We start from the raw sequence: 25809 nt of genomic DNA, 5'->3' as shown, positions 1-25809 counted from the left end.
CAAGCTTAAGACATTTGAGTTTCTTCCTACATTAATTATGGAAACCAGAAGCTCTTGGTTTTCTTTTCTGTTTTCATAGAACTGGCTTAGGGCTCCACTTTTGCAGAGGAATAATATGGACACAGATATCTGGCCTTCTCTGTCCTATAAGGACTATCAAGTCCTATTTCATGAGACTTTATTTCTAGAAATGGGAAAACAAATCCCCAGCTCCTTTGGGTTTAGCACATGATCCCACTGTGAAAGAAGTCGGTACAATGTCATTATAATGAAAGTCTTTTCTGTTTCACGCTGTTACATTCCAGGCTGCCCTTGCTGGGGTATTTAAAACACCTAGCTATTGTTCCCTAGACCCTCATTAGCATATGGTCTTTATTCACATCCAGAATGTAAAACTGGCAGCTTGAAATTGGCCTTAGTGAAATCCTTACACTTTATAAAAAGAACAGGGCAAATGGCTCAATTCATAACTGTCCCTCCCATGTATAACCAGTTACTAAATATTTATCAGCATGTTCTAGAACTTTTATATAGATTATTTAATCCTCATGGAAATCTTATGAAGTAATTTTTATCTTTGGAAATTAATGTTAAAAGAGAGATAAAGCAAAAAGTTTTAAAAACACATTGGGTATTATTAGTTTGAACTTAGTTTCTGCTTGCTTAAAGCCTACCCATTGCACATTGAATGGCAACCAAGTGACAGCAAACAGTGATTTGCCTAATGGCTCTCACATTTGTATTATTATATCAACTGAGCTGTTAGCTTTTCTAGGGAAAGCATGAAGTTCACTCAGCTAAAAGTCTCTCTGCACCGAAGACACTATTCTCTGTGTTCTTCCATGTATTGCTTCAGATGGTTCATTGGTGACTGGCTAGAGTGCAGCAAGACTTGTGATGGTGGGATGCGCACAAGGGCCGTGCTCTGCATCAGGAAAGTCGGACCTTCTGAGGAGGAAACACTGGACTACAGTGACTGTTTAACACACCGGCCTGTGGAGAAAGAGTCCTGCAACAACCAGTCATGTCCACCTCAGTGGGTAGCTTTGGACTGGTCTGAAGTAAGTAAATCTAAGGCTGAATGTTTGGATGTCTTATTTATCAATACCAAAACATCTACTACTTAAGCACAACTGAGCATGGATCTTAGGCTAAGCAGGGAAGAACTACCCCGTAATGAATTTGACCATGTTGTATTTTATTATTACTTGTCCAAAAGTCAAGGCTTTTGAAGCAAAGAACTCAATGAGAAATTGATCATTAATTTAAGAAATCCATGTAAAGTGAATTTGAAATAGTATTGTGGTGAGTACCCTTAAGAACTGGTTTCTTTCTTTCCTTTCTTGTTTTTCTTTCTTTCTTTCTTTTCTTGTCTGTGTGTGTGTGTGTGTGTGTGTGTGTGTGACAAACTCAATGTCAATGATGTGTATTTTGTATTTTAAACTGAAATTCAAAGGAAGAGTCAAGAACTTTTCTTACCCTGAAACATACTAGGGACTAAGAGAGGCCTTTTCTAGTGTTTCATTTATGTTCAATTTTTCCAAGTAATGTAATAGCTTATTACAAAATTTTTAGGTATGAGTTCTTTACAAATCAGTTTTAACTTGTGATATGTCTATATGTTTTTACCTTTTTTTTTTTTTACATTTGTTCGAGTGAGAGAAAAAGAGTACTTGCTATAGTGCATGTGTAAAAGTCAAAGAACAACTTACAGAAGCTGCTTCTCTCCTTCTATAACATGTGGATCAAACTCAAATCATCAGGCTTGGTGGCAAGTCCCTTTACCAACTGAGTTATTTTTCTTGCTTAGACAGCTTTAAATTACATTTATTTCTTTATTTGTACATGTACATGTATACATGAAGACTTGCTCATGTCATGGTATATACAGAGATTTCAGAAGATACCTTGTGGAAGTCAGTTCTCTTCCAGTATGTGGGTCCTAGGAACTGAATTCAGCAGTCAGTCTTGGTGGTAAACACCTTTGATCACTGGGCTATTTTACGGGTGCTTCCTCTGTGATTTTAATTGCTTCTATTTTGTATCTAGAGAAGAGAAAGGAAGCTGAGGGATGTAGCATACCAAAAAGTCGACCTGAGTGTTACATCTTTATTTATGCTACTATTATATATAATCTGACTAAAATGAAATGGGGCATATTTGTTAACAAAACGATATAAATTGAAGCCACCTAAAAATGATCTTGTGCATGACAAGATATTAAGCAGTTAATTCTTTTTTTTTTTTTTTAAGCACTAAAGCTTTATTACAAAAGGAGTTAATTGCTAGAGAGGGCCCTCTCCAGTCTTTCTCTGTCCTCTTCAATCCCAATATATACCTCCAGGGGAGATCAAGGGTCCATTATAGAAGAGGTGTCTGGGAGAATGAAATATGGTAATATTTTTTTCCAAAGTCCTCCAAATCCTTCTAAGTGCTGTTGAGGATCTTCTGGTAGAAGAGGTAGGAACTTTAGCTTTAACTGTCAAGATTTTCCATATCTACCTCCTGGGGAGCTTTTGTTTTCTTTTGTTGTTTGGGCTTTGGCTGACTAGACCTGGGTGACTTGGAGCGAACTTCCACTTCCATGGCTACTTTTTCTGTCTGGGCGAGAGTTTCCCGCGCTTCTTCCCAGAGAGCGTGATGCTGGCACGTGCACTGGATACACGGTTCCTGAGGTGGTGTTTCGTAGTCAGCCCTTCGTAGTCAGCCCTTGGTCTATCACAGCCCCGACCACCTGGCGCCGATCCCTGCTTAGTACCCTGCTGCGCTTGAACAACTTTTTTCAGCTCAGTCCTGATCTTTCCTCCCGGAGGTGCCATTGCTACACTCCGAGGCTCACTCTAAGCAGTTAATTCTTAACCCATCAGTATGCATGATACACACAAGCATGCCAGCACACACACTATACCAGTGGCTCTCAACCTTCCTAATGCCGTGACCCTTTAATATAATTCCTCGTGTTGTGATGACCACCCAACCGTGAAATTATTTTCACTGCTACTTAATGGCTGTAATTTGCTATTATTACGAATCATAATGAAATATCTGTTTTCCAATGGTATTAGGCGACTCCCTGTGAAGGGGTTACTGTGACCCACAGGTTGAGAACCACTGCCCTATACTCTTTACATTTTTAATAAAAGAGCTGAGTCCTTCTGTAATATTGATTAATGTTAAGGAAAATGGATAAGGAAAATGATTCTTTCAAGTTCATGAAATAGGATGCATATTAGGTTCTATTCTATCATATCCTGCTAGAAACATTGTGCTCCTTGCTTTGAAAATTTTCAGTAGTCAGAAGCAAACAAAAACCTTAAATATATTTCTTTAGGACCTCTGTATGTAACTGTTCCCTTGCTCCTTGAATGGCCTTGATAAAGATAATCCCTGGGCAGTTGGGTGTGGTGGTCACACACTTTAATCCCAGCAACTGGGAGATAGGCAGACAAATCTCTATGGGTTTGAAGCTATCCAGCCAAGGCTACATAGAAAGACCTTAACTTCCTCCCATTAAAAAAAAAAAAATATGGACCATAGAAGCCAAATTCTGAGCAGTTGTGGTTATTCATAGAATAGCTGGGAGGAATGTGGGTGTTCTCTCAAGCTGTCTGGCTATATTTCAATCTTTGTAGTCACATCCTGAGCAGGAGTGAGTCATAGTTTCAGTCAAGCATATGGCATTGGTATGATAGACATTGGTAGTGGTAAATATTAAAAACAAAAACAAAAACAAACCACGCTAGTGCCAGCTTCAGCAGACCACGTGGCATCTGCAGGGTATTTTCATCTCAATCAACAAGCATGTCAGCCGACTCGCCAAGCTCCCAATCTCCATCCCACCCTGTCGGCTACTCTCTAGCCTGGCAGCAGCCACCCTCTTGCGACTCTCTGCTGTGGACTCTGCTCGCATTTCCAGCATCCACCCCCTGTGCTTATAGTCACGACTCCCAGTAACCTGTAAAAATCAAAACTCAATAAGCTTGTAATTTAACAATCAGATTTATATAAGTAAATTCTGACCCCACAAAACGTCCCCACAATAAACTCACAACCAATTGATAATGATATAAACTGCCCACCTAGATAAGACAAATTGTTCTATAAAAATCCATTCCTTATGAAATACTCATAACTACCTAGGGCCATTTAAGGCCACACAGATCTGGGTCATCCTTCTCTGCCCCTATCTTGGTTCTTTTCCTTCCTTCTTTCTCCTCTCTCCTCTCTCCTCTCTCTAAAACTCTGTGCCCGCCTTACTTTTCAACTGCCCAATCACAGACCTTGCCTTACCTTTGCCCGCCCTCACCTGCACATAGACAACAATCCACAGTCTGTGGTTTCCCACAGGGAGCATGAATACCTGAATTCATCTGAGAATGAAGTGCATTGATGACAACAGCCATTCTGCATGGTTGTGAATAGCCACGCCCAATATGAGAACGTATAGATGGTGACGAATAATGATGACAAATTTGTTATGTTAAAACCCACTCGTTTCACACTGCCATTGCACTTTTGTTCTCAAGTGAAATAACCAAACACAATCACCTTGAAGAAGGCCTTTAAATGGCATTGAGATGGAAGCTTTTCAGTAAATATAAGGTGTCCTGCTGAATTTAATCCACACAGATTAAATTTAGACTTCTTTTGTAATTTTTATTCTACTTTGCTGGTCTCTGAAATGATGCTCTCAGGGCTTAAGAAGCTCAGGGGCATCCCTGGAAGCTGCCTGAGGCGTACATACCTGCCGAGGACAGAGTCACGTTTCTGACACCGTGTCTAAGATGTGTGCAGAAATGCACAGTTCTTCCCTTTATCCTCTGGGACCCTTGTGAGATGCTTGTCCTCTGAAGTTCATAAAATGTGTTGTTGTGAGGTAAAAGCAGAACTATTAGGGAGAAGTAGTAAGTATCATGTGGGAAATGATATTTGCTTGAAATGTAATTCATGGTGATGGAAATGAAGACAAATCATAACTGAAACGAGTGGGAGGAAGGAGAGCTGGCGGTGTGTATGGGAAGAGGGCGGCAGTAGTGGGGTAAAGGGTGTTGCTTTGACTGTGAAAATGAGTAATACATCAAGGTTTTGTCTCTTGATTTTAACTCCTATCTTTGCTTCCCATGAAGGGATCTTAGAATTTTGTGTAGTCCTCCTTAAAAATATGTCTTGATGAATCTTTCTCTAAATTGGAGGAAATATTTTCCATTGCTGGATTCATTGTGATAAAGAGACTTTATAGAATCCTTGATTTTTTTTAATCTGAAAAACAAAAATCCTCAATATTTCTCCCTTTCTATGCCGATATGCCAGGCTCAAAGACTATGCCTAATAAAACTAGCCAAAAGCCAATGATGATAAAGCACACAAGAATTTAATTTCTATGCCCTCTCATAATATGTGGCATTAGCCTGTGTTGCCACGCCTGTCTGCTAAATAAGAATACAGGCCTTTCATGTCCCACTCAATTCCATGTAATTCCTCTAGACCAGCCTCAATCTTCCTAGCACTACGGTCCTGTAATACAGTTCCTCATGCTGACCCCAACCATCAGTATCTTTGTTGAGGCTGTAATTTTGCTACTGTTAAGAATTGTCAGCTATCAAAAAACTATCCTCAACAATAAAAAGGACTTCAGGGGAATCACTATCCCCGAACTCAAGCAGTATTACAGAGCAATAGTGATAAAAACTGCATGGTATTGGTACAGAGACAGACAGATAGACCAATGGAACAGAATTGAAGACCCAGAAATGAACCCACACACCTATGGTCACTTGATTTTTGACAAAGGAGCCAAATCCATCCAATGGAAAAAAGATAGCATTTTCAGCAAATGGTGCTGGTTCAACTGGAGGTCAACATGTAGAAGAATGCAGATCGATCCATGCTTATCACCCTGTACAAAGCTTAAGTCCAAGTGGATCAAGGACCTCCACATCAAACCAGACACACTCAAACTAATAGAAGAAAAACTAGGGAAGCATCTGGAACACATGGGTACTGGAAAAATTTTCCTGAACAAAACGCCAATGGCTTATACTCTAAGATCAAGAATCGACAAATGGGATCTCATAAAACTGCAAAGCTTCTGTAAGGCAAAGGACACTGTGGTTAGGACAAAACGGCAACCAACAGATTGGGAAAAGATCTTTACCAATCCCACAACAGATAGAGGCCTTATATCCAAAATATACAAAGAACTCAAAAAGTTAGACCAAGGGGGAGACAAATAACCCTATTAAAAATGGGGTTCAGAGCTAAACAAAGAATTCACAGCTGAGGACTGCCGAATGGCTGAGAAACACCTAAAGAAATGTTCAACATCTTTAGTCATCAGGGAAATGCAAATCAAAACAACCCTGAGATTTCACCTCACACCAGTGAGAATGGCTAAGATCAAAAACTCAGGTGACAGCAAATGCTGGCAAGGATGCGGAGAAAGAGGAACACTCCTCCATTGTTGGTGGGATTGCAGACTGATACAACCATTCTGGAAATCAGTCTGGAGGTTCCTCAGAAAATTGGACATTGAACTGCCTGAGGATCCAGCTATACCTCTCTTGGGCATATACCCAAAAGATGCCCCAACATATAAAAAAAATACCATGCTCCACTATGTTCATGTAGCCTTATTTATAATAGCCAGAAGCTGGAAAGAACCCAGATGCCCTTCAACAGAGGAATGAATAGAAAATGTGGTACATCTACAATGGAATATTACTCAATATCAAAAACAACGGCTTTATGAAATTAAATAGGCAAATGGTTGGAACTGGAAAATATCATCCTGAGTGAGCTAACCCAATCACAGAAAAGACATACATGGTATGCACTCATTGAAAAGTGGCTATTAGCCCAAATGCCTGAATTACCCTAGATGCCTAGAACAAATGAAACTCAAGACGGATGATCAAAATGTGAATGCTTCACTCCTTCTTTAAAAGGGGGACAAGAATACCCTTGGCAGGGAAGAGAGAGGCAAAGATTAAAACAGAGACTGAAGGGACACCCATTCAGAGCCTGCCCCACATGTGGCCCATATATATACAGCCACCCAATTAGATAAGATGGATGAAGCAAAGAAGTGCAGAAGTGTAGATCGCTCCTGAGAGACACAGCCAGAATACAGCAAATACAGAGGAATGTCAGCAGCAAACTACTGAACTGAGAATAGGACCCCGTTGAAGGAATCAGAGAAAGAACTGAAGAGCTTGAAGGGAACTCGAGACCCCACATGTACAACAATGCCAAGCTACCAGAGCTTCCAGGGACTAAGCCACTACCTAAAGACTATACATGGACTGACCCTGGATTCTGACCTCATAGGTAGCAATGAATATCCTAGTAAGAGCACCAGTGGAAGGGGAAGCCCTGGGTCCTGCTAAGACTGAACCCCCAGTGAACCAGACTGTTGGGGGGAGGGCGGCAATGGGGGGAGGGTGGGGAGGGAACACCCATATGGAAGGGGAGGGGAAGGGGATGTTTGCCCGAAACCGGGAAAGGAATAACACTTTCAAATGTATATAAGAAATATTCAAGTTAATAAAAAAAAAAAAAAAAGAAGAAGCATGAACTATGCTAATCACATGTACAGCAACAAGCATGATACAGCTGTGAAATAGTGCAGATAACTTCTGATGAGCAGATAAGCTTAACTAAAAGCTATCTCAGAAGAAATAATGGTCTGTATAAAAATTAAAAATGGCCAATAGTGGGTTGCCCATGCACTAATGGATGGTCTTACATCCAAATGCATACATTAATTATCCTCAGTGGATTGTAAAAATGGCAATGGTACGAAGCTGGAGTACTACTCAGAAAGTGTCAGAGAAGGAAAATGGGAGGTAGATACAAACTAAATGCATTGCATTCACCAATGAAAGTTACCAAATAATCTATATTAAATGGTACTAATGCCATTATTTTTTAATTTATCTGATTCCAAGCAGTCAAGGGATTTTAGAGCCATATCTAATAGCCTGACAGATTTTGGTAGGTCAGGTACAAAGAACTGGAAGCCACTCAAGCTGCTACCATAGTGGCTGCCAACCACCACTTCTGTTGTTCCTATCAGATATACATGGAATGAATTCTTTATTTCATGAAGAGTGGTAATTACTTGGCAAGCCACGGCTCTGTTCATACGTGATTTTAAAATATGTATAAAAGGAATTTTTCAAAAAAAAAAACAAAAAACAAAAAACAATGACCATGAAATTCATAGGCAAATGGATGGAACTAGAAAATATCATCCTGAGTGAGGTAACCGAATCACAGAAAAACACACATGGTATGCACTCATTGATAAGTGGATATTAGCCCAAATGCTCGAATTATCCAAGATGCACAACCACATGAAACTCAAAAAGAATGACCAAAATGTAGATGCTTCACTCCTTCAAAAGGGGAGCAAAATACACATAGGAGGGAATAGGGAGGCAAAGTTTGGAGCAGAGACTGAAGGAACGGCCATTCAGAGCCTGCCCTACATGTGACCCATACATATACAGCCACCAAACTAGATAAGATGGATGAAGTAAGATGTGCAGGCTGACAGGAACCGGATGTAGATCTCTCCTGAGAAACACACCCAGAATACACCAAATGCATAGGCGAATGCCAGCAGCAAACCACTGAACTGAGAACGAGACCCCAGATGAAGGAATCAGAGAAAGGACTGAAAGAGCTTGAAGGGGCTCGAGACCCCATATGAACAACAATGCCAACCAACCAGAGCTTCCAGGGACTAAGCCACTACCTAAAGACTATACATGGACTGACCCTGGACTCTGACCTCATAGGTAGCAATGAATAGCCTTGTAAGAGCACCAGTGGAAAGGGAAGCCCTTGGTTCTGCCAAGGCTGAACCCCCAGTATATGGGATTGTTTGGGGGGGGCGATATTGGGGGAGGTGGATGGGGAGGGGAATACCCATATAGAAGGGAGGAGGAGGGGTTAGGGGGCTGATGGACTGGAAACCAGGAAAAGGAATAACATTTGAAATGTAAATAAGAAATACCCAACTTAATAAAAAGAAATATATCTAATAAAAATATTAATTACAAAAAAAAAGGAATTGTCAACTTGTTTAGAGATAGAAGTTTGCCAAAGGGGTTGCAACCCACAGGTTGAGAACCGCTGCTGTAGAAGATGAGGAAATATGTTTGAATGAATGGTTCAAGTAACAGTTTGCACTTGTGTATAAGGCCCTCACTCACGGAGAGGATTTGGGAAAGGTTTCAGTCAACCACTGCATTAAGAGACATGTAAAGGAAAAGATTTGTGACATAGGAAGAAGTCTTGTTTTCTCACTATGAAGAGCAGACACGTAGTTCTTAATGTTTGTGACTTGTGGACATGGGGAAGTCCGGAGTTATTTGTGCAATAACCCTTTCCTGCAGGCATATATTCTTAACACTGTGAAAATAGTTGATCTACTCCACTGCCAACTTGCTCCACAAAGACACGTTCTTGTGGTCCACTAATAATATAAAAGTTCCCTTTCAAAGACTACACCCAGTAAGCTTCCACATTCCAGAGCTTAGCAGAATCTTATCACGGCTGAAGGGGGCCAAGAATAGGAAAGAATAGAGGAATAAGCCTATCCCTAATAAAAGAAGAAAAGGTTAGCCAAGAAAAGCAAACATTGATTTAAGCTCTTAAAGACCTTAGGGAAAAGATAAAAGTACTTCCCTTTACATTGACTGTTGACGGTGCTTCATAACTGAGAGCGTTTTCTTATAATGTGTATTTTACACATATGCACATTTACTTCAAGAGTTTCTTCACACTTTCTTGTATTTAAATTGTTGTTAGTTAATATTTGTTTTATTTCCAGTGTACTCCAAAATGTGGTTCAGGATTCAAGCATCGGATTGTTCTGTGCAAGAGCAGTGACCTTTCTAAAACGTTCCCAGCTGCGCAATGTCCAGAGGAGAGCAAGCCTCCTGCTCGCATCCGCTGTAGTCTGGGCCGCTGCCCTCCTCCCCGCTGGGTGACAGGAGACTGGGGCCAGGTAAGGCAGCCAGATGTGGGCTCGTTTGAGATACAAACTGGAGTTTTTTGATTTGATCATTGTGGAGGCTTAAGAGAGGAGTAAGAATTAACTCATAGGAATCCTAAGTATGAGATCGATCTACCTGTGAGACTACACGAGCCCTGGGGACCAGCTGTGGACACGTTGTCACTTAGCCACATTCCTCCACATCTGTGATCATGCCACTCTGCTGCTAGCATTATTGTTCTTGTGACTATTTAGGGGTTTTGAGACAGGTCCAAAACTTTTTGTATGCCACACTGGCTTCAAACTCACAATCCTCCTGTCTCAAGCTATTACTAACAGGCGTAATAGGTGTGCACTACCATCCAACCCCTATAAATCCCAAGTTCACCTGTCCTCTGGATCCTACCATTTCAAGTTCAGTGTCAAATGGACTCAATGAACAGAACTGTAAATAAGCCACAGCACTGGACCCCTAGTCCTCAACTGATTCAGTGAATACCAGTGCCTTAGCTTTCAGCTTTCCTTTCATAAGGTATATAACTCCTCCTAACCTCACAGGGAAGCTTTTGGGGACTTAATTAAAATACCCATGGGATTGATAAGATAAAAGATTAATAATACTTATAATTCAAATTACTTTTCTCTGATGCATACTGTGAGTTAGGAAACAATAAGTAGGACTTTTAACATGTGTCTTATAAATTATATCAAACTATTTTATCTAAGTATGAGATAGATCTACCTGTGCATTAGGCATCCCACTGCTAATATTGTATTTTTCTTTTTTAATAATAAAAATAATCACTTAATTGTTGTAAGTGATGGGGGTGCTAGAGATCAAACACAGGTCATCAGTTTGGGTGGCTACTGTCCTTACCCACTGAGGCTTTCTGCTGGCCCAGTTCCTATTTTCATTCTTTCCTTCATTCCTTCATCCTTATATATGCTGGTAATTTGTGCTATCTTGCTATTGGCCATGTTCAATTCTATAAGAAAGCACAAAATAGCTATAATTCCTATATTAATAAAATTTAGCCATTATATAGTATATACATATGTACATATTTCAAAATGTGAGACCATTCATAATAAATGAATACAATTCTATCAAGTAAAAAATTACTTAAAAGAAGACCAAATTGGTATATTTTATGTAGTAGGGAAATTAAGCACTGTTCTTCTAAATATCAAAGAAAAAATCTGTTAAGCCACGTTAAGAAAATAATACACAGCCATGAGTGGCCACTCCTATCCATAATGCCAGCATTTGGGAGAGTAAAGCAGGAGGCTCTTGAGATCAAGGCCAGCCTGTACTATACACTGTGACTCTCTTTTATAATAATAATGTCACAGAAAGTAAGTTGCCAGTAGCTGACAAGTGGCTCAGTAGGTAAATTGCTTGCTGTGTAAGCATGAGAGCCTAAGTTCTGATCCCCAGCACCCATGTAAAGAGGCACATGCAGTAGTATGTGTCTGTAACCTCAACACTGAAAAACTGGACACAGCAGACTCTTGTTGCTTGCTGACCAGCCATCTAGCTGACTCAGTGAGCTACAGGTTCAATGAAAGATACTGTGTCATAAAATAAGGTAGAGAGCTGAGCTACTGAGGAAGATTTCCAACATCAACTTCTGGCATCCACATGCACATGCACATACTTATGTGTACATATACACATACACATCGCACAACACACATATACCACACACAAGGAAGAAATGGATTTCTAGGTAGCCTGTTCTCATGGAATAGAGCAGCACTCCTTTTGTGTTTTCCCTGGAAGATGGCCAGTATCCAGACAGTATATGGAGACACTGCTGTGTCCAGGCCTCTGGAATAAGTGTGATCATAAAATAATCCAAGTTCCGCATCTCTGCAGAACCATCTAGTTTAATTCACAAATTCTCAAGTGGACTCTGCTTGATAAGATTAGGCATTCCACTGCTAATATTGCATTATTAACAAAATGCTTCACTGGGAGTTTAATGGTACATAACTGACATTGTGACGTGTACATGCACACATATGCCTGAGCATGTAGAAGTCGTAGGGCAACTCTGGAGTCAGTTCTCTCCTTCCACCTTTATGTGGATTCCAAAGATAGAACTCAGGTCACCAGGCTTGTGGGTAAGAGCTTTGCTCACTGAGCCACCCCATGCATCCCTGCCTCACTTCTTCTATGAGATAGCCTCCTTACTCTCTTCTTAATTCTGCCAAACTTGTTTGGAATAGTTATGGCAGCCCAAGAAATTGCCATCCCTTGTCTTCTGAGTACTATCTGGCTTCTGTTTTCTAGAACAACAATTCAATTCTTGAGTTTTGAAACCAATTCCATAGTAAAATGAGCAAGTCATATGCTTCTCAATAATGATTGCATAGGGTCTTTAAAAGTTAATGTGTACAATAATTAAAAATAATATCTTTTTATCTGATAAGCACTGAAAATCAGTATTTTTTTCAATATCTTTGAATTTAGTGCTCTGCTCAGTGCGGCCTTGGACAGCAGATGCGGACTGTCCAGTGCCTCTCCTATACTGGACAGGCATCTGTTGACTGTCCAGAAGCTGTTCGGCCTCCATCCATGCAGCAGTGTGACAGCAAATGTGATAGCACCCCTCTCTCCAGTACTGAAGGTGAGTACCTCAGAAAAGCCTGACTCTGACTCACCGCTACAGTCCCAACACTAGAAGAGTCCCCTGACTCACACTTAGGGTATAGTATGTTACAAGAGTTTGTGAAAGCTGTTGTATGACCTGCCTGTAACCAGGAACCCTTTTTTTTTTTTCTTTATTGGATATTTTTTATTTATTTACATTTGAAATGTTATCCTCTTTCCCAATTCCCCTCCAGAAACCCGCTATCCCATCCCCCCACCCCTGTTTCTGTGAGGGAGCTCCCTCACCCACCCACCCACTTCCTCCTACCTCCCCACCCTGGCATTCTCTTACACTGGGGGTCCAGCCTTCACAGGACCACAGGCTTCTCCTCCCATTGGTGCCCAACAAGGCCATCCTCTGCTACATTCACAGCTGGAGCCATGGGTCTGTCCCTGTGGACTCTTTGGATAGTGGTTTAGTCCCTGAGAGCTCTGGTTGGTTGGTACTGTTGTTCTTATGGGGTTGCAAACCCCGTCAGCTCCTTCAATCCTTTCTCTAACTCCTCTGCTGGGGACAGTTCAGTGGTTGGCTGTGAGCATCCACCTCTGTATTTGTCATGCTGTGGCAGAACCTCTCAGGAGACAGCTCTATCAGGCTGCTGTCGGCATGGACTTCTTGGCATCAGCAATAGTGTCTGGGTTTAGTGGCTGTATGTATGTGGGCTGGATCCCCAGGTGGGGCAGGCTCTGGATGGTCTTTCCTTCAGTCTGTGCTCCACACTTTGTGCAAGAAACCTGTTTTCTCCTGATTGTTTCATTATAAGTTTATCATTAAGTCACTCAACATCTGGAAAGAAATTTACATGTCTTTAAAATGACATGTCAGAGTGGCTTCTCTAAGGTCATCTCTAACTTAAGTGTTCTGATTTGCCAGAACTCTGGAAATGCTTTCTATGATGAGTCCATTCTTGTAAGACATGGTGGCACACGCCTTTAATCCCGGCACTCAGGAGGCAGAGGAAAGCAGATCTCTTGAGTTTGAGGCCACCCTGATCTAAGCAGTGGGTTCCAATACAGCCAGCACTCTGTAGAGAGACCTGTCTCAAAACACCAGAAAATGAAAGACAAAATCAGAGTTCTTGTGATACATATAAAGAAAGCATTTGTTTAAAGATGTGCTTTAAATACCAGTTTCTCATTGTAGAGAAGTGAAAAAATTATTCTATGAAGGCTAATAAAGGAGAGCAAGGGTCTTTATACTTTGAAATTTCTTCCTTTTTCTTTTACACTGAGAAATCCTTTTATCAGCAGATGCTAGCCAAAAATCCTGAATTTTATCATTTAAGTAAAAGTACTTTATCCATGTAGCTGTCATTCAAAATATCTTGAATGGTACTATATGTGAGATTTTAGAAGTTACCCAGAATATTAAAATACTATAGCACAGTCAGGAATTTCAGGCTCCCATCTTATATCAAATATATGCACAGGCTCACAAACGGCGTCTGAAGCCATGGATAACTATATAAACTACACAGAGTCCCAGTTATATGGCTCTGCTCTTAAAACGCACATAAAGGAACAAAAGATTATGAAGTCCAATAATTTTCTAATGAAAACGAAATAGTTATTCGCCTCTTCAAAAGATGTCTGCTCCTTTAGTTTGCTCTACCTAGTTTGAAGAATGTGCTTAAAAATATGTTCATGGTTTTAAAGTTTCTTTAGGATTTTATTTGGAGAAGCATAATCTTGTGTGGTATGTACAGAGACCTTGCAATCTCTGGCCATATCTGTCTGTTATGTAAGACACCACACAATGCATTTGTTGTAATGTATGTTACATTTTAAGAATAGTGTAGCCATATCCCACATTAATTTAACATTATGTTTTTAATTTGCACACCTATAGCTCATCTACTCTGTTGGTGTTCCTACAGTAAGGTGTATCCTACAAACATAACTTCCCATGTCCTGGAAATACTTCAAACTGTAGAGCGAAACAGAAGCTGTCTCCTTGAAAATAGATGTCTAAAAGTGATCTCTCTTCTATGAGACTAGTGCAAACAACTTTGACTCATTGTAAGCTATTAGCAACCCATCTTTTAGGTTTAGGAGGTCTTTCTTTTACTTCAGAATTGGAAGATGCAAGGCTAAATGGGAAAGAAGATGTAACTAATCCCTTAAACTATATATATTTGATCCTTTAATTCTATTTGATATAAATATGTAATCTTTCTGTATTATATATCTGAATATCTACAATCTGTGTAATAATCTCTTGTGACATATTATTGCTGACAAAAAGAAAAGAAAAGAAAGAAAAAAAGCCCGTACCCTCAACACGGGCACAAGAAGCGATGGTATTAGCCCAGATTACAAGTCTAGGAAGTAGTAGACTCACAAGGCAGGATTTGAACCCAGATTTGATGGAGCTTTGAAGCATGTTAATTTTCCCTATATTTACATGGTATTCGTTTTTGCTGAGAAGGCATTTTTCTATAGAACCTATGCTGGCCAGGTATTAATGATCTTAATGCCTCAGTCTTCCAAACTAGAATTATAGAAGTATGCCTCCACTCCCAGGTTTGTTTGTTTTGTTTTGTTTTTTGTTTGTTTGTTTGTTCTAATTTAAAAGGAAAAGTAGATGTGCTGTGCAAAGTGGTTTATGTAGGTTCTAAGGGAGATCCAACGAAGACCAATGACTTTACCGTTTTGGATCAAGCATCTTGCACAGGCTGAGTGGTCTGTGAGCCAACTATAATGTATTATTGGAGCATTCCAAGGTGTAGTCAGAAAGCATTATTTGACCCAAATCAAAGTTGTCATCAACAAAGAAAATGGAAAGGCGTATGTCAAGAGAGGGTTTTTACACAAACATAATGACTTGGTTTTGGAGATCAAATTGAAGAAATAGGATGGGGTTGGGGATTTAGCTCAGTGGTAGAGCGCTTGCCTAGCAACCGCAAGGCCCTGGGTTCAGTCCCCAGCTCCGAAAAAAAAAAAGAAAAAAGAAATAGGATGGACTTCTTAGGAAAAATCTGAAGGACCAGTTTCTAGTTAATAATGCAGAGTTGAAAGAACTAAGCTATGGAGCGAGTCAGGCTCCCTTGACTCTCAGGAAGAGGCCGGTGGAAGGCAGCTCAGTTCTGCCACTGCAGAGCAGGTGAGGGGAGCTCTCTCAGGATCTAAAATGCTGCCCATGCCTTCAGACTTCTGTGGATAAAATGGTCTGTAGTTAAAACCTTAAGAACTGTTTTAACTATCCAGACTTAGGTAATGGTCACTCACCTACTCAATATTTTATTGTAAAAACAATAAAGTTTCAAATGCACAACAAAGTTGAGAGATGGCTTCAGGGAACACCAGCGGTTGCTTTGATACTTCAGGAAACTCGCACTACTTTAGATCTAATTCATCCCTCAAGGTGATGACGGTTTGGGGTTTTCGTTTGCTTGTTTTGTTTACAATGCTCTTTATATATACCTTGCACACTGTCTTCTCTCATTTCCACCTCCTTACATTCTGCTTGCTCCCCTCCCCCACAAACCTCTCCACATACATGTCTATTTGTTTTGTTTTGTGGCCCACTGAGATTAATCAGGGCCATATGTGTAACCGTGGGTTTGGAACTATCTGCTGGAGCCTGGTGAGCTCGGCAGACGGCACATAGCTATAGACAGTGTTTTTAGAAAACACACTCCAGTCATCCTGCCATTAATCCATTTACTTTGCCAGACACCAAGACTAGGGAACCACAAAGCTCTGTCCACAAAGAAAGTGTAATTTAGTAGGGTGGGCAGTATTTCAGCAGAGACATAAAGAAGCTCTTCAAGTGCACAGGGATGCAATGAATGAACAGACCATTCACTGCATAGTGAACAGGGTCTGGGCACTGGTTTGCCAACCGTTTACCAAGAAGATGCTGGAATGTGGGATATCCCTGCCTCAGACAGTATGTGCAGTCATAATGGAATTGGAGTAAGATAAACACACACACACAAACACACACACACACACACACACACACACACACACAGAAACTTTTAAAATGGAGGGACGTCTAAGCCAGTCAGAGACAATAAAAGAAAGCAAAAACAGGGCATCAAGACATTAAAATGGCAAAAGGAGATAGGAGACGGGAAAGGGTGGTGCAGTTTGCTGTGTCCAACATCTGCTTTTGTTCTCTCTGAAAGCCTTCAGTGAAAGGTTAAAACTTCATAGGCAAGCCCCTGACAGGCCTGACAGGCTGCCACTGCGAGGTAACACCACATCACCGCCAAGCATGAATCATACACAGACTGGGTCCCACTGCATTTAAAATGCAAATTTTCCAAGTGCACATGGCACTTGGGTCTAGCCCACTCAAGCTCCCCTGAAATTAAATTCTATCTCCTAATGCCATCTTATCCGTTGTTCATGCCATTTCACGTTTCCTCACGTTTATACAGGAAATCTCTTTAGCTTCTTAGTAGCACAAGGCACTCTGTCATCTAGTATTTGTTGCTGGCAGATAGTGATTCAGGGCGGCCCATGAGTTAGTAGTTAGCCCAGAAAGCTGTGGGTAGTAGCATTGGTCTACCAGCTTGAGATGTCACATGGTGGCTTTGCTGGGTCTCAGTTTCCCTCAGACACACTTGTCTGAGAAAGTCTAACCAGCTCCACACATCTCCTAACAAAAATTATGTAACAAATAGCCACAGAATTTAGTCCTTAATATGCAATCTGCTGTATGAAAATCAGTAAGAAGGACAAGAAAGGTCATTTGAAAACTTAAGTTTAAAGGAGATAAGGAAGGCCAGGATTTCTATTTTCTGTCATCACTTCAAGGAGCTACTAATCCACTTGGCATTCCCTGCATATTCCTGTCACTTGAGTTGGGATTACACCATCTTGAATGTGGGTGGCATCCAGGGGGTCATACTGAGGGGAGAAAGAAGAGAAGGAAGGGAAGCAAAGCAGATGGCGGTCATCTACATTAACTTGGAACCAGAGTAGAGTGGGGACTTGTTAGTTCATCCCTCACTGCCCAAATGCATCAAGTGTCATGTGAAAGTCCTCTCATACCAGCTCCTGAACTGCATGTCTGTGCACTTCTTAGCTCTCATTCATTGGTGGGCTCTCCATTGCCGTGGACAAGTTATCAGAAGCTGATCATAGTTTTCTAATCCAAAAGGTAAACCTTAGATGCTCAACTTATAACTCCATTTGCTATGTATACTCTTGTGAGTCTTTCACGGGCTTGCAGATGCAGAGGTACTGCAGTCTGTCTGTATTCATTCTGCCTGCACTGTATGCGTGCTAAATGCACCAGCTTGTTCTTGAAAACGTCTTTCCCTGTGTATTCTAACTCATTCCACGATAAAATAGAAAGACCTATAATGTTTGATGCAATTAGTGCCAGAGCACTACCACTTGAGGAGCTGGTCTTGTATTGCACGGACCAAATCAAGCTTTAAAGTTGTAATGACTGGATCCAAGTGTATCCTAAATCCATAGCCTCTGTTTAATTTTTGAAAGCATATCTTCTAGGTCAAAGTTTTGAAAGATTAATATAAAACACCTGAAAGAAACTCATTAGCACATCAATGAAAAGTTTGTCTATATATTTCTTATCAACTTTGTTATTTAAAGCTACCAAGGTATCTCCAGAATATGTGGCAGGTCACTTACAATTCTCGTGGGTCTAGTTTATATGAAGAGTTTGTGAGCACTGCCTAAGTTACTCTCCCTGTAATACTGTATGACATTTATCTTCAGGGAGAGAGTAGGGTATAAAAAGAAGTGAGATTAAATGTTTTCTAGTATCTACATGGCAGGGCCTCTCACTCAGAGTACAAATAAAAATAGAGAGAATGTTTTCCTCCCAAGAGCACTCTTAGTTAGTACGTGATGATATAGAAGACAAAGTCAGATGCCCTCATCTAAAACTCTGTGACCCTTGACTCAAATTCCACTGCTAAAAGGCAACAGAAGACTGGCCCAGTGCTAGTACATTGCTTAATGGAGAAATTAAGATAGTAGAGACCAAGTCTTTAAACAGGCCAAATGCAGAGAACCATCTCCTCCACTAAATGTGAGTAGTCTATTTTAATAACCTCCACTAGAGCACTGAAGAGCACTCAGAAACTAAAGCATTTCTTTTGTGATTTTTTTTTTTTACTTCAGTGGGAAAATGTGATTTTTCTTCCCACAAAAGTCTGCTTTACTATGATATGATCAGGCCATATGGTAGATTTTTTAAAAGAGGAAACTCCAAACTCCATAATAGCTGGATTAGTTTACATTTCCAGCTATACCACTCCTGGGTATTTAACAAAAGGATTCCTAGTCAGCATATCACAGCAATACTTGTACATCCATGTTTAATGCGGAAACTCACAATAGCTAAGTGTGGACCCACCCTAGGTCTCCAACAGCAGAGGAATAGATTTTAAAAATATTTTTTAGATATAGAGAGAAGAACAAGCATGGCAGGAAATGGATGTATCTGGAGATAACCACAGTGAGTGAATTAAGCCAATCTCAGAAAGACTAATATCATGTTTTCTCCCACTTGTAGGTTATACATTTTAAATAGATACGTGAAGTCATTTATATTATATAACATGAAAATAGATGCAAAACCTTCTAGGAAGGCCAAGGGGACCAACAGGAAAGGATAGGAAAGGAGGGGAGGTAGCAGAGTGTGTGTTAAATGCACAGAACATAGTTACATGAGGTGGTCTTGCGTGGCACAATCTGGACGGCAAATACGCAGTAAGTTAGCTGTACGACACATTAGCTCAAGATTAGAAGACAAACCGTGTCATAATTTTAATATATTTTAAGGAGGAGGCAGACTATCAGTCATCCAATGCTTACTAATGTAACTACAATCAGAAAAGGTTAGGAGGAATAACTCAGTCTATCCTGAATGTCTGGGACCTGGAAACATCTCTTTTCTCCCAGGCGTCTCTTCCCTTCTCTAAGAAGGTAGATCAAACTCTCAAAAGTTATGAGACCTGGCCATGATATCCTCCAGCCCGGCAACCTACTGTGTCAGCTCAAATGGAGACCCTCACTTTCAGTGCCAACATTGCCTCCAAAACAAGAGTGGTCTTTCCAGCCCACCCGCCTGAGGTTCACCCAGCATGAGCTCTAAGCTTAGCTTTGCTGTCCACAGAAAGCTGACAATGTCACAGACTTAAAAGGATCAAACATAAAGGTGTAAAACTGCCTAAGGTTATGCCTGACATGAAGGAAGTACCTGATAAGTTACACTGTTTAATTAATGCTGTTACGAAATTAAGCTTTTGTGGAGTTAAAAGACTGAGTAAATAAAAGACTAGTTGTGGCTGAGCTTTGGTGAATATGCTTTTGCCAATCCAAAGTGTAATGAACTGCTTGTTCTAGTCACACCAGATCCTAGAAGGTAAAACCAAAAGTAGGAACTGGATCTTCCACATGGCCCTGTTTAGGAGCTCCACACCTCAACAACACTCTGCATAGTCTATATCTCATCAAGGCCTGAAGCTGTCTGAGTCCCAGCAGTCCTCGTCCTCGTCCTCGTCCTCGGAGCTTGCCCAGGTCTTTCCCAGCTGCTGGTCACTGGCCCCGTGCTCTGCCCACACTGTTTAATAGTGTTCTGCTAATCCTCTGTCTGCATCCATATGGAGACCTTGCTGTGCTCATCTGACAGTTCTCAGAGGAATGATGCATGACAGTGTTGTTAGAAGCAGGGAGGGCTACCCAGCTGTGGCTAGCTGAGCTGGATGCCTTGGCCTGTGCTCCTCACCGTACGCATCACCTCACGTATGCTTCACCAAATGAGCGGGGCTTCTGCTCTTCCTTTCTGAGCTTTAGAGCTGTGAACGTTAGAAGAGGCTGAGCCTGAGTTCACTGCAATCTTGCTGACTTCACACCTTCCCACCCTTGTGTGCTCACTCGCAATCAGTTCCCACCTCTCTAAGCTTGATCCTGCTTCTAGGACCTGATGATTTTCTGCTTCCAAAGAAGTTAGTTGAGACCTAACTTAGCAGTTTGGGGAGGGACACCTAAGCTAATACCCACTTGCATCCCACCCCTGTGGACTAGATATAGTTCATGGCCGCCACTTGCAGGAGAAATTCCAGATTCCAGTACCTACCCATGGAAAAATCCTCCACTATTTATATTGAGTGGGTAGAAAAAGAAGATTCCACTTTATTCATTATACATTTTTAAAATCTATTCACAAAGTCTAAATCAAAGGGTTAAAAAGGTCTGTATTTACTCATATTTTGCTTGACTCAATTTTCCCAATCTAAGATATCTTCCAAAAATGGAGTCATGATTCTTCCAATAAAGCTGTGACCCAAAGAATATTGCCCTCTCTTCGATCTCAAAGCTGATTTGTGTCTCTGGGGGCAATATTTCCTCAGTAGTAATTGAAGTGCTGTATTTTCACCGAGAAGGTTACCACGTGTCCTCTTGCTTCCTCCCTAAAATCAGGCAGAAGGGCACTAATGTCACCGTGGGTGACAGCAGCAGCGGTTCTGTGTCCTGCACTTATTGCTCTCCACTCTGCAGAAGAGGATGCACAGGAGGCTCTGTCATTTGATCTCCTTCTTCAGTGCAACTTTAAATGGGACATTTTTGGGCCCCTCATTAACACCTTTCAACCCAAACAAATTCACTGAGATTCCTAATGCAAAATTTTCCAATCAAATTTCTAACTATTCCTCCCTTTTGTATTGACTCTTGAGTTGGGGTGTTAGCAGCACTCAAATAAAACAGCAGAGTTTATATTCTTAGACGGCTTGAGGGTTCCTATTTCAGATTGGAAGGATAAGAGCTTTTAAAGCAGGAGCATAAGACTGTACCTCACTCTTTAAGAAGAGCTAGCAGCACTCTCCTTAGTTTATACTCATTTTTCATGTCCATGCAGATTTGAAACCAGGACAGAACAAATGAACAACAAAAGTTACGTTACATTGAATTATTTCTGGGCCGCCATGAGTCTGAATTGCCTGACGTGGTTTTCCTGGGATAGTTCAGTATAATCAGGTAGAGCAATGTGGAAATTTAATCACTCTGTTCTCAAATATTTTTAAATCCCCAAATAAAATAACCATAATACTAAAGAGGAGTCACCTTTGCAGTAGTAGATTGTACTGATGGAAGAGGAAGGCGTGGCCCCTGTCAATCGAAGTTCTCAGCCTCACCATTGCCACCAGCCCTGGGGGAGGAGGGGCGTCTTTCACTCCTTCACCTCTGGTTGCAAGAGCTGCACACTGCAGCTGTGGCTGTTCTAACGCTGGTGAGAAAATACACACAGGAGCAAAGAAGGCCGTATCTGTATCTCACTTCCAGATTAAAAAGGACATTTCTATGTTTCCAAAGCCCATAGAGGGCTGCCCTTGGAGGCCAGCCCCTCACAGCTCTCCTCCTCATGATGGAGTTGCTGAGTCCAGACACTGTCCGCACCTTTGCGTGCAGCGTGACTGAAAGACATGTGGACTTTGGGATCAGACAGTGCGACTCAGGTTTGATTCTGGATAACCTTACACATTAAATAAAACAACCCTTGAGAAAGAAGCAATAAAAACACTGTAAGAAAAATGACTCGTGTTTCCAAGATGTCTAAAGTGATCACTCATCCCAGCAAATGGTAATTCTTTCAAGACACAGTGGGCATGCACCACACTTATAAAACTCTGGAAGAAAAGCCTTGCATTTTTTTAAAACTGTGTTAAAATATACCAAAAGAATGTTTCTGGTAGGCTGTTCCAGACAATGTGTTTAAAAACAAAAACAAAATTAAAAAAATAAAAAAAGAAGTCACAGGGACACACAAGACAGGGTGGATCGGCCAGTGGGGTCTTCCCTGCTCGCCGGCAGACTCATCAGCTCGCTGACGTGACTCTGATTGTTTCCCACTTTCTGCCTCTGTTTGTTAGAGTGCAAAGATGTGAACAAAGTGGCGTATTGCCCACTGGTGCTGAAGTTCAAGTTCTGCAGCCGCGCATACTTCAGACAGATGTGTTGTAAGACCTGCCAAGGACACTGACCCGCAGAGAGCCAGACAGTCCTGTCATTTCATCATGGAAACGCGTCCGTCAACGAGAGCCACCCAGAGGAAGCGGATGGATGTTCTTACAAAAGCATTACCCTGTGGAAAATGTAACCACTGGTCAGCCCCAGCTGACAGGATTTCAATATTATTTTAACTTCTGTGAAGTGGGATTTATTGATCCAAAGTGCTGGACACGGTATCAGGAGGGAGATCTGAGAGATCCAAACAACACAGGAAACTCGCTTACTGTGGAACGTTTGTGTTCTTTCGAGTAAATCTAACAGCCTGTTTACCTCCTTGGACCATTAAGATAATTTTTATTATGGACTTAGCAATGACACTGAATCCATTTGTATTTAAGACTGTTTAAAATGTAGTTATTATGACTTGGTTAACTATGAAAGTAGAAGAGAGTCAGAATTCTTAAGTCATAGCTTAAAAATATTTACTACCCTTTATCGCACCACAATAGCACCAAACTTAAATTATAAAATGGGCTTTAAACTGTAATTTAAGAAACAACTATAAATCAAAAGTAATGAAAGTTCGTATTATTTTTCTCTGTCCCACTTACTTTCCTTAGGAGTAAGCCCTGTTCTGAGCACTGCTGTGAGCCATGTATTACTCTAGTAACAGTGAGGGGCTTGGTTTGAAGCCGCGCAGCCATTGCTGCAGCTGCGCATGTCTATAAACTCAGTGGCCAGCTTGCCGTCGTGCAAGTGAAGCTGAGATTTCCATTAAAACTTTAAGAGAGAAACATTTCCATTTCATGCAGAAGCCAGACCTAGGCTATGGCAGAGACTGAAGCACCATGCCCTTTGCAGCCATCACGTGGGGTGGCGTACTCGAGTCACCCGGACTCCTTAGTGTTTACATCCCCACCAGCCACAGATCAGCTTCTGCCCTGCTGGGCTGTTGCATGCATGGTAAGCTCATGGCGACGATGCCATGGGAAAGATAAGCTGGCTCAGTAACAGCCACTTGCTGACAGCACGATGGGTTCCAGATGTCCCTTCTTTGATATGGTAGAAGGGCATTTATTTATATGAGAGCAAGTGTATACGTGTGTGTATGTGTGTGTGTGTGCAGACACTCCTGAGTGGGGGAAACAGGTGAGTTTGCTTGCATATAAATGTGCTGTTTCTGTGAGTTTTAAAGTTGGGGAGGATAACAACCAAAGAAGAAAAGCTCCACGAAGAGAGATCACAATATAAATTTAAAAGTCACTTGACCACATCATTTTTACAGATAGTCTCAATGGCAATTAAATGAGAAACCCGGTTTCCCGGGCGCATCGGGTTCTAAAAATCACACCTTACTGAACTGAAATGACTAGCCTGGGTCTTCCCATCTCCAAGCTTCACAAGTTGCCATCAAAAGATTCGACAAGTAGATTTTTAAGGGTACTTGCTTACGCTAATACGTCGTACTTGAACATTTGTAACTTGTAGTAGGTTGTTGGTGAATGTGCTTTCTGTCGAGCACACCTCCTTAATCCTTCACATGTGTGCCCCGTACACACAGCATCGTCTAAAACAAACTAAACACCTACTTGGTAACAGAGAATATTTTCATTTACGAGCATGTCTCACTTAGCTACCACTGTGCTCTGAAGATAGACTTTGGTGTGTCACCCATGTGGTGACCTTAGAAAGGCTGTCACCAAAGGCCTCCTCAGCTTCTTACTTGCTATGTACAGTTGGCCTGGATGCTAGCCCACAGTCCAGTGTGACCAGCCATATCTCATTCCCTGCTTCTTCCTCAGTATCATCCCCACGTTTTCCAGAGGAGGCCAACACCTCCATATAACTGCCCTGAGAAGACCAGCCTGAGTGCCATCACCGCCATTCCAGTAAAGGAAGGCAACACATGGGAGCCTGGCCCAGACTTGAATTCCCTTGGTCCTTTTCAAAGGACAGTTAACTTGGTGCTAATGTGCCTGGTAAAATATAGGAAGACTGGCGATCGCCGAGGCAGTTTACACATAGGCTTGCTATCCAGATCTGATATTTTTTAATCAACTTCAATATTAACTCATGCTTATATTCCAAGAAGATTTCCTACAGTACTTGTAGAAAACTGTATTTACCTCACTTGGAAGCTAACACCGCAAGGGCTGACTCCCAGGTACTGTGCTTAGCTAGGATAAGAGATCAGCCTGAGCTCTCCACAGGAAGTGCATTGGCATTGCCGACAGGCTACTGCCAGGGGCCGCACAGCCTTCCTTCTGTGGGGGAAGCAAAGCATGGGTATAACAGGATTCAACATTCTCAAGTAGACCCTGAACTTAATCCTGAGCAGGTTACACAAAGCAGAGAGCATCTTTCATAGCACAACACACCACCACTGCTACTGCAGCCATCTCTGTTCTACAAGGTAGCGGGGATCAGCAGCGGAGGCCGGGCTGCCCTGGCAAGCACTCCAAGTGTTGTGAGTTGTATTGACTACTTAGGGTACCAGGGTACCCATGGTTAGGAGCAGTGTCTGCCACTGGCATAAAGGCCTCCCAAAAAAAGGAATGTTAAATATACCCAAATGATTGAACCCCTAAAGGCAGGTATGACTTCCCAATAGTCCATTTAATTAGGAATTTATGTATTTGAGTGAATGTCTTATAGGTATCGTTAATAATGCAGAACAAAATTACCTTTGTATTATTGTGACTAGTTGTTGCTTATTATTTTATACTCGGTATTAATGTGGTACACTGTTACTATTTTTGCTTTTGTAAATTATATTCTAATTTATTGCCATGTTTCCTAACACCTGTCCTTTATTCATTCTCCTGCTCGTAATGGAAATGAAAGTCATTGCAACACTTGATGGAGTGAAATTTCATACCAGGCACAGATGTTTTTTTAACATAGATAATTCAGTAAATAATAAAATCTTCAGCTTGTAAAAGTGATGCAGATGAAGTTGTCTGTTTCCTAAAATGATTGCCTTGATCTTGTAGCAGTAAGTGCTTGTCTCTGAGAGTACCAGATATCTATAGTCCAAATTTACTCAAGCACTGCATGATGGAGGGCTTTGCCATACTCTCATCATGGCCTCCGGGATTGCATCTGGCCAAGTGTCGTAGCTCTAATAAATGCAAAGGCTTCAGGCTTTCCACTGGGCTGCCCCTGCTAGCCACCTACCAGCATACTTTTCAAAAGGCTTGAAAGGAATCCATGG

At 41.3% G+C, this 25809-nt stretch overlaps 1 protein-coding gene and 1 pseudogene across 1 annotated transcript in view; one reads left to right on the top strand and one right to left on the bottom strand.

Annotated features, from left to right (window-relative positions):
- Adamts6 (ADAM metallopeptidase with thrombospondin type 1 motif 6) overlaps window positions 1–25546 on the top strand; it is a 217821-nt gene extending 192275 nt beyond the window's left edge. The window contains exons 22-25 of the mRNA XM_032898945.1: window positions 857–1061; window positions 9839–10015; window positions 12480–12636; window positions 22517–25546. Coding sequence (XP_032754836.1) covers window positions 857–1061; window positions 9839–10015; window positions 12480–12636; window positions 22517–22626 — 649 coding nt within the window. The 3' untranslated portion in view covers window positions 22627–25546. The remainder of the gene's footprint in view (window positions 1–856; window positions 1062–9838; window positions 10016–12479; window positions 12637–22516) is intronic.
- On the bottom strand, window positions 2290–2819 carry LOC116897225 (annotated as a pseudogene).
- Window positions 25547–25809: the final 263 nt, after the last annotated feature.

The sequence above is a fragment of the Rattus rattus genome, chromosome 3 (genome assembly GCF_011064425.1).
Source record: "Rattus rattus isolate New Zealand chromosome 3, Rrattus_CSIRO_v1, whole genome shotgun sequence".
Lineage (NCBI taxonomy): Eukaryota > Metazoa > Chordata > Mammalia > Rodentia > Muridae > Rattus > Rattus rattus.
The sequence above is the reverse complement of the archived record's forward strand: the minus strand, read 5'-3'. Positions and strand labels throughout refer to the sequence as shown.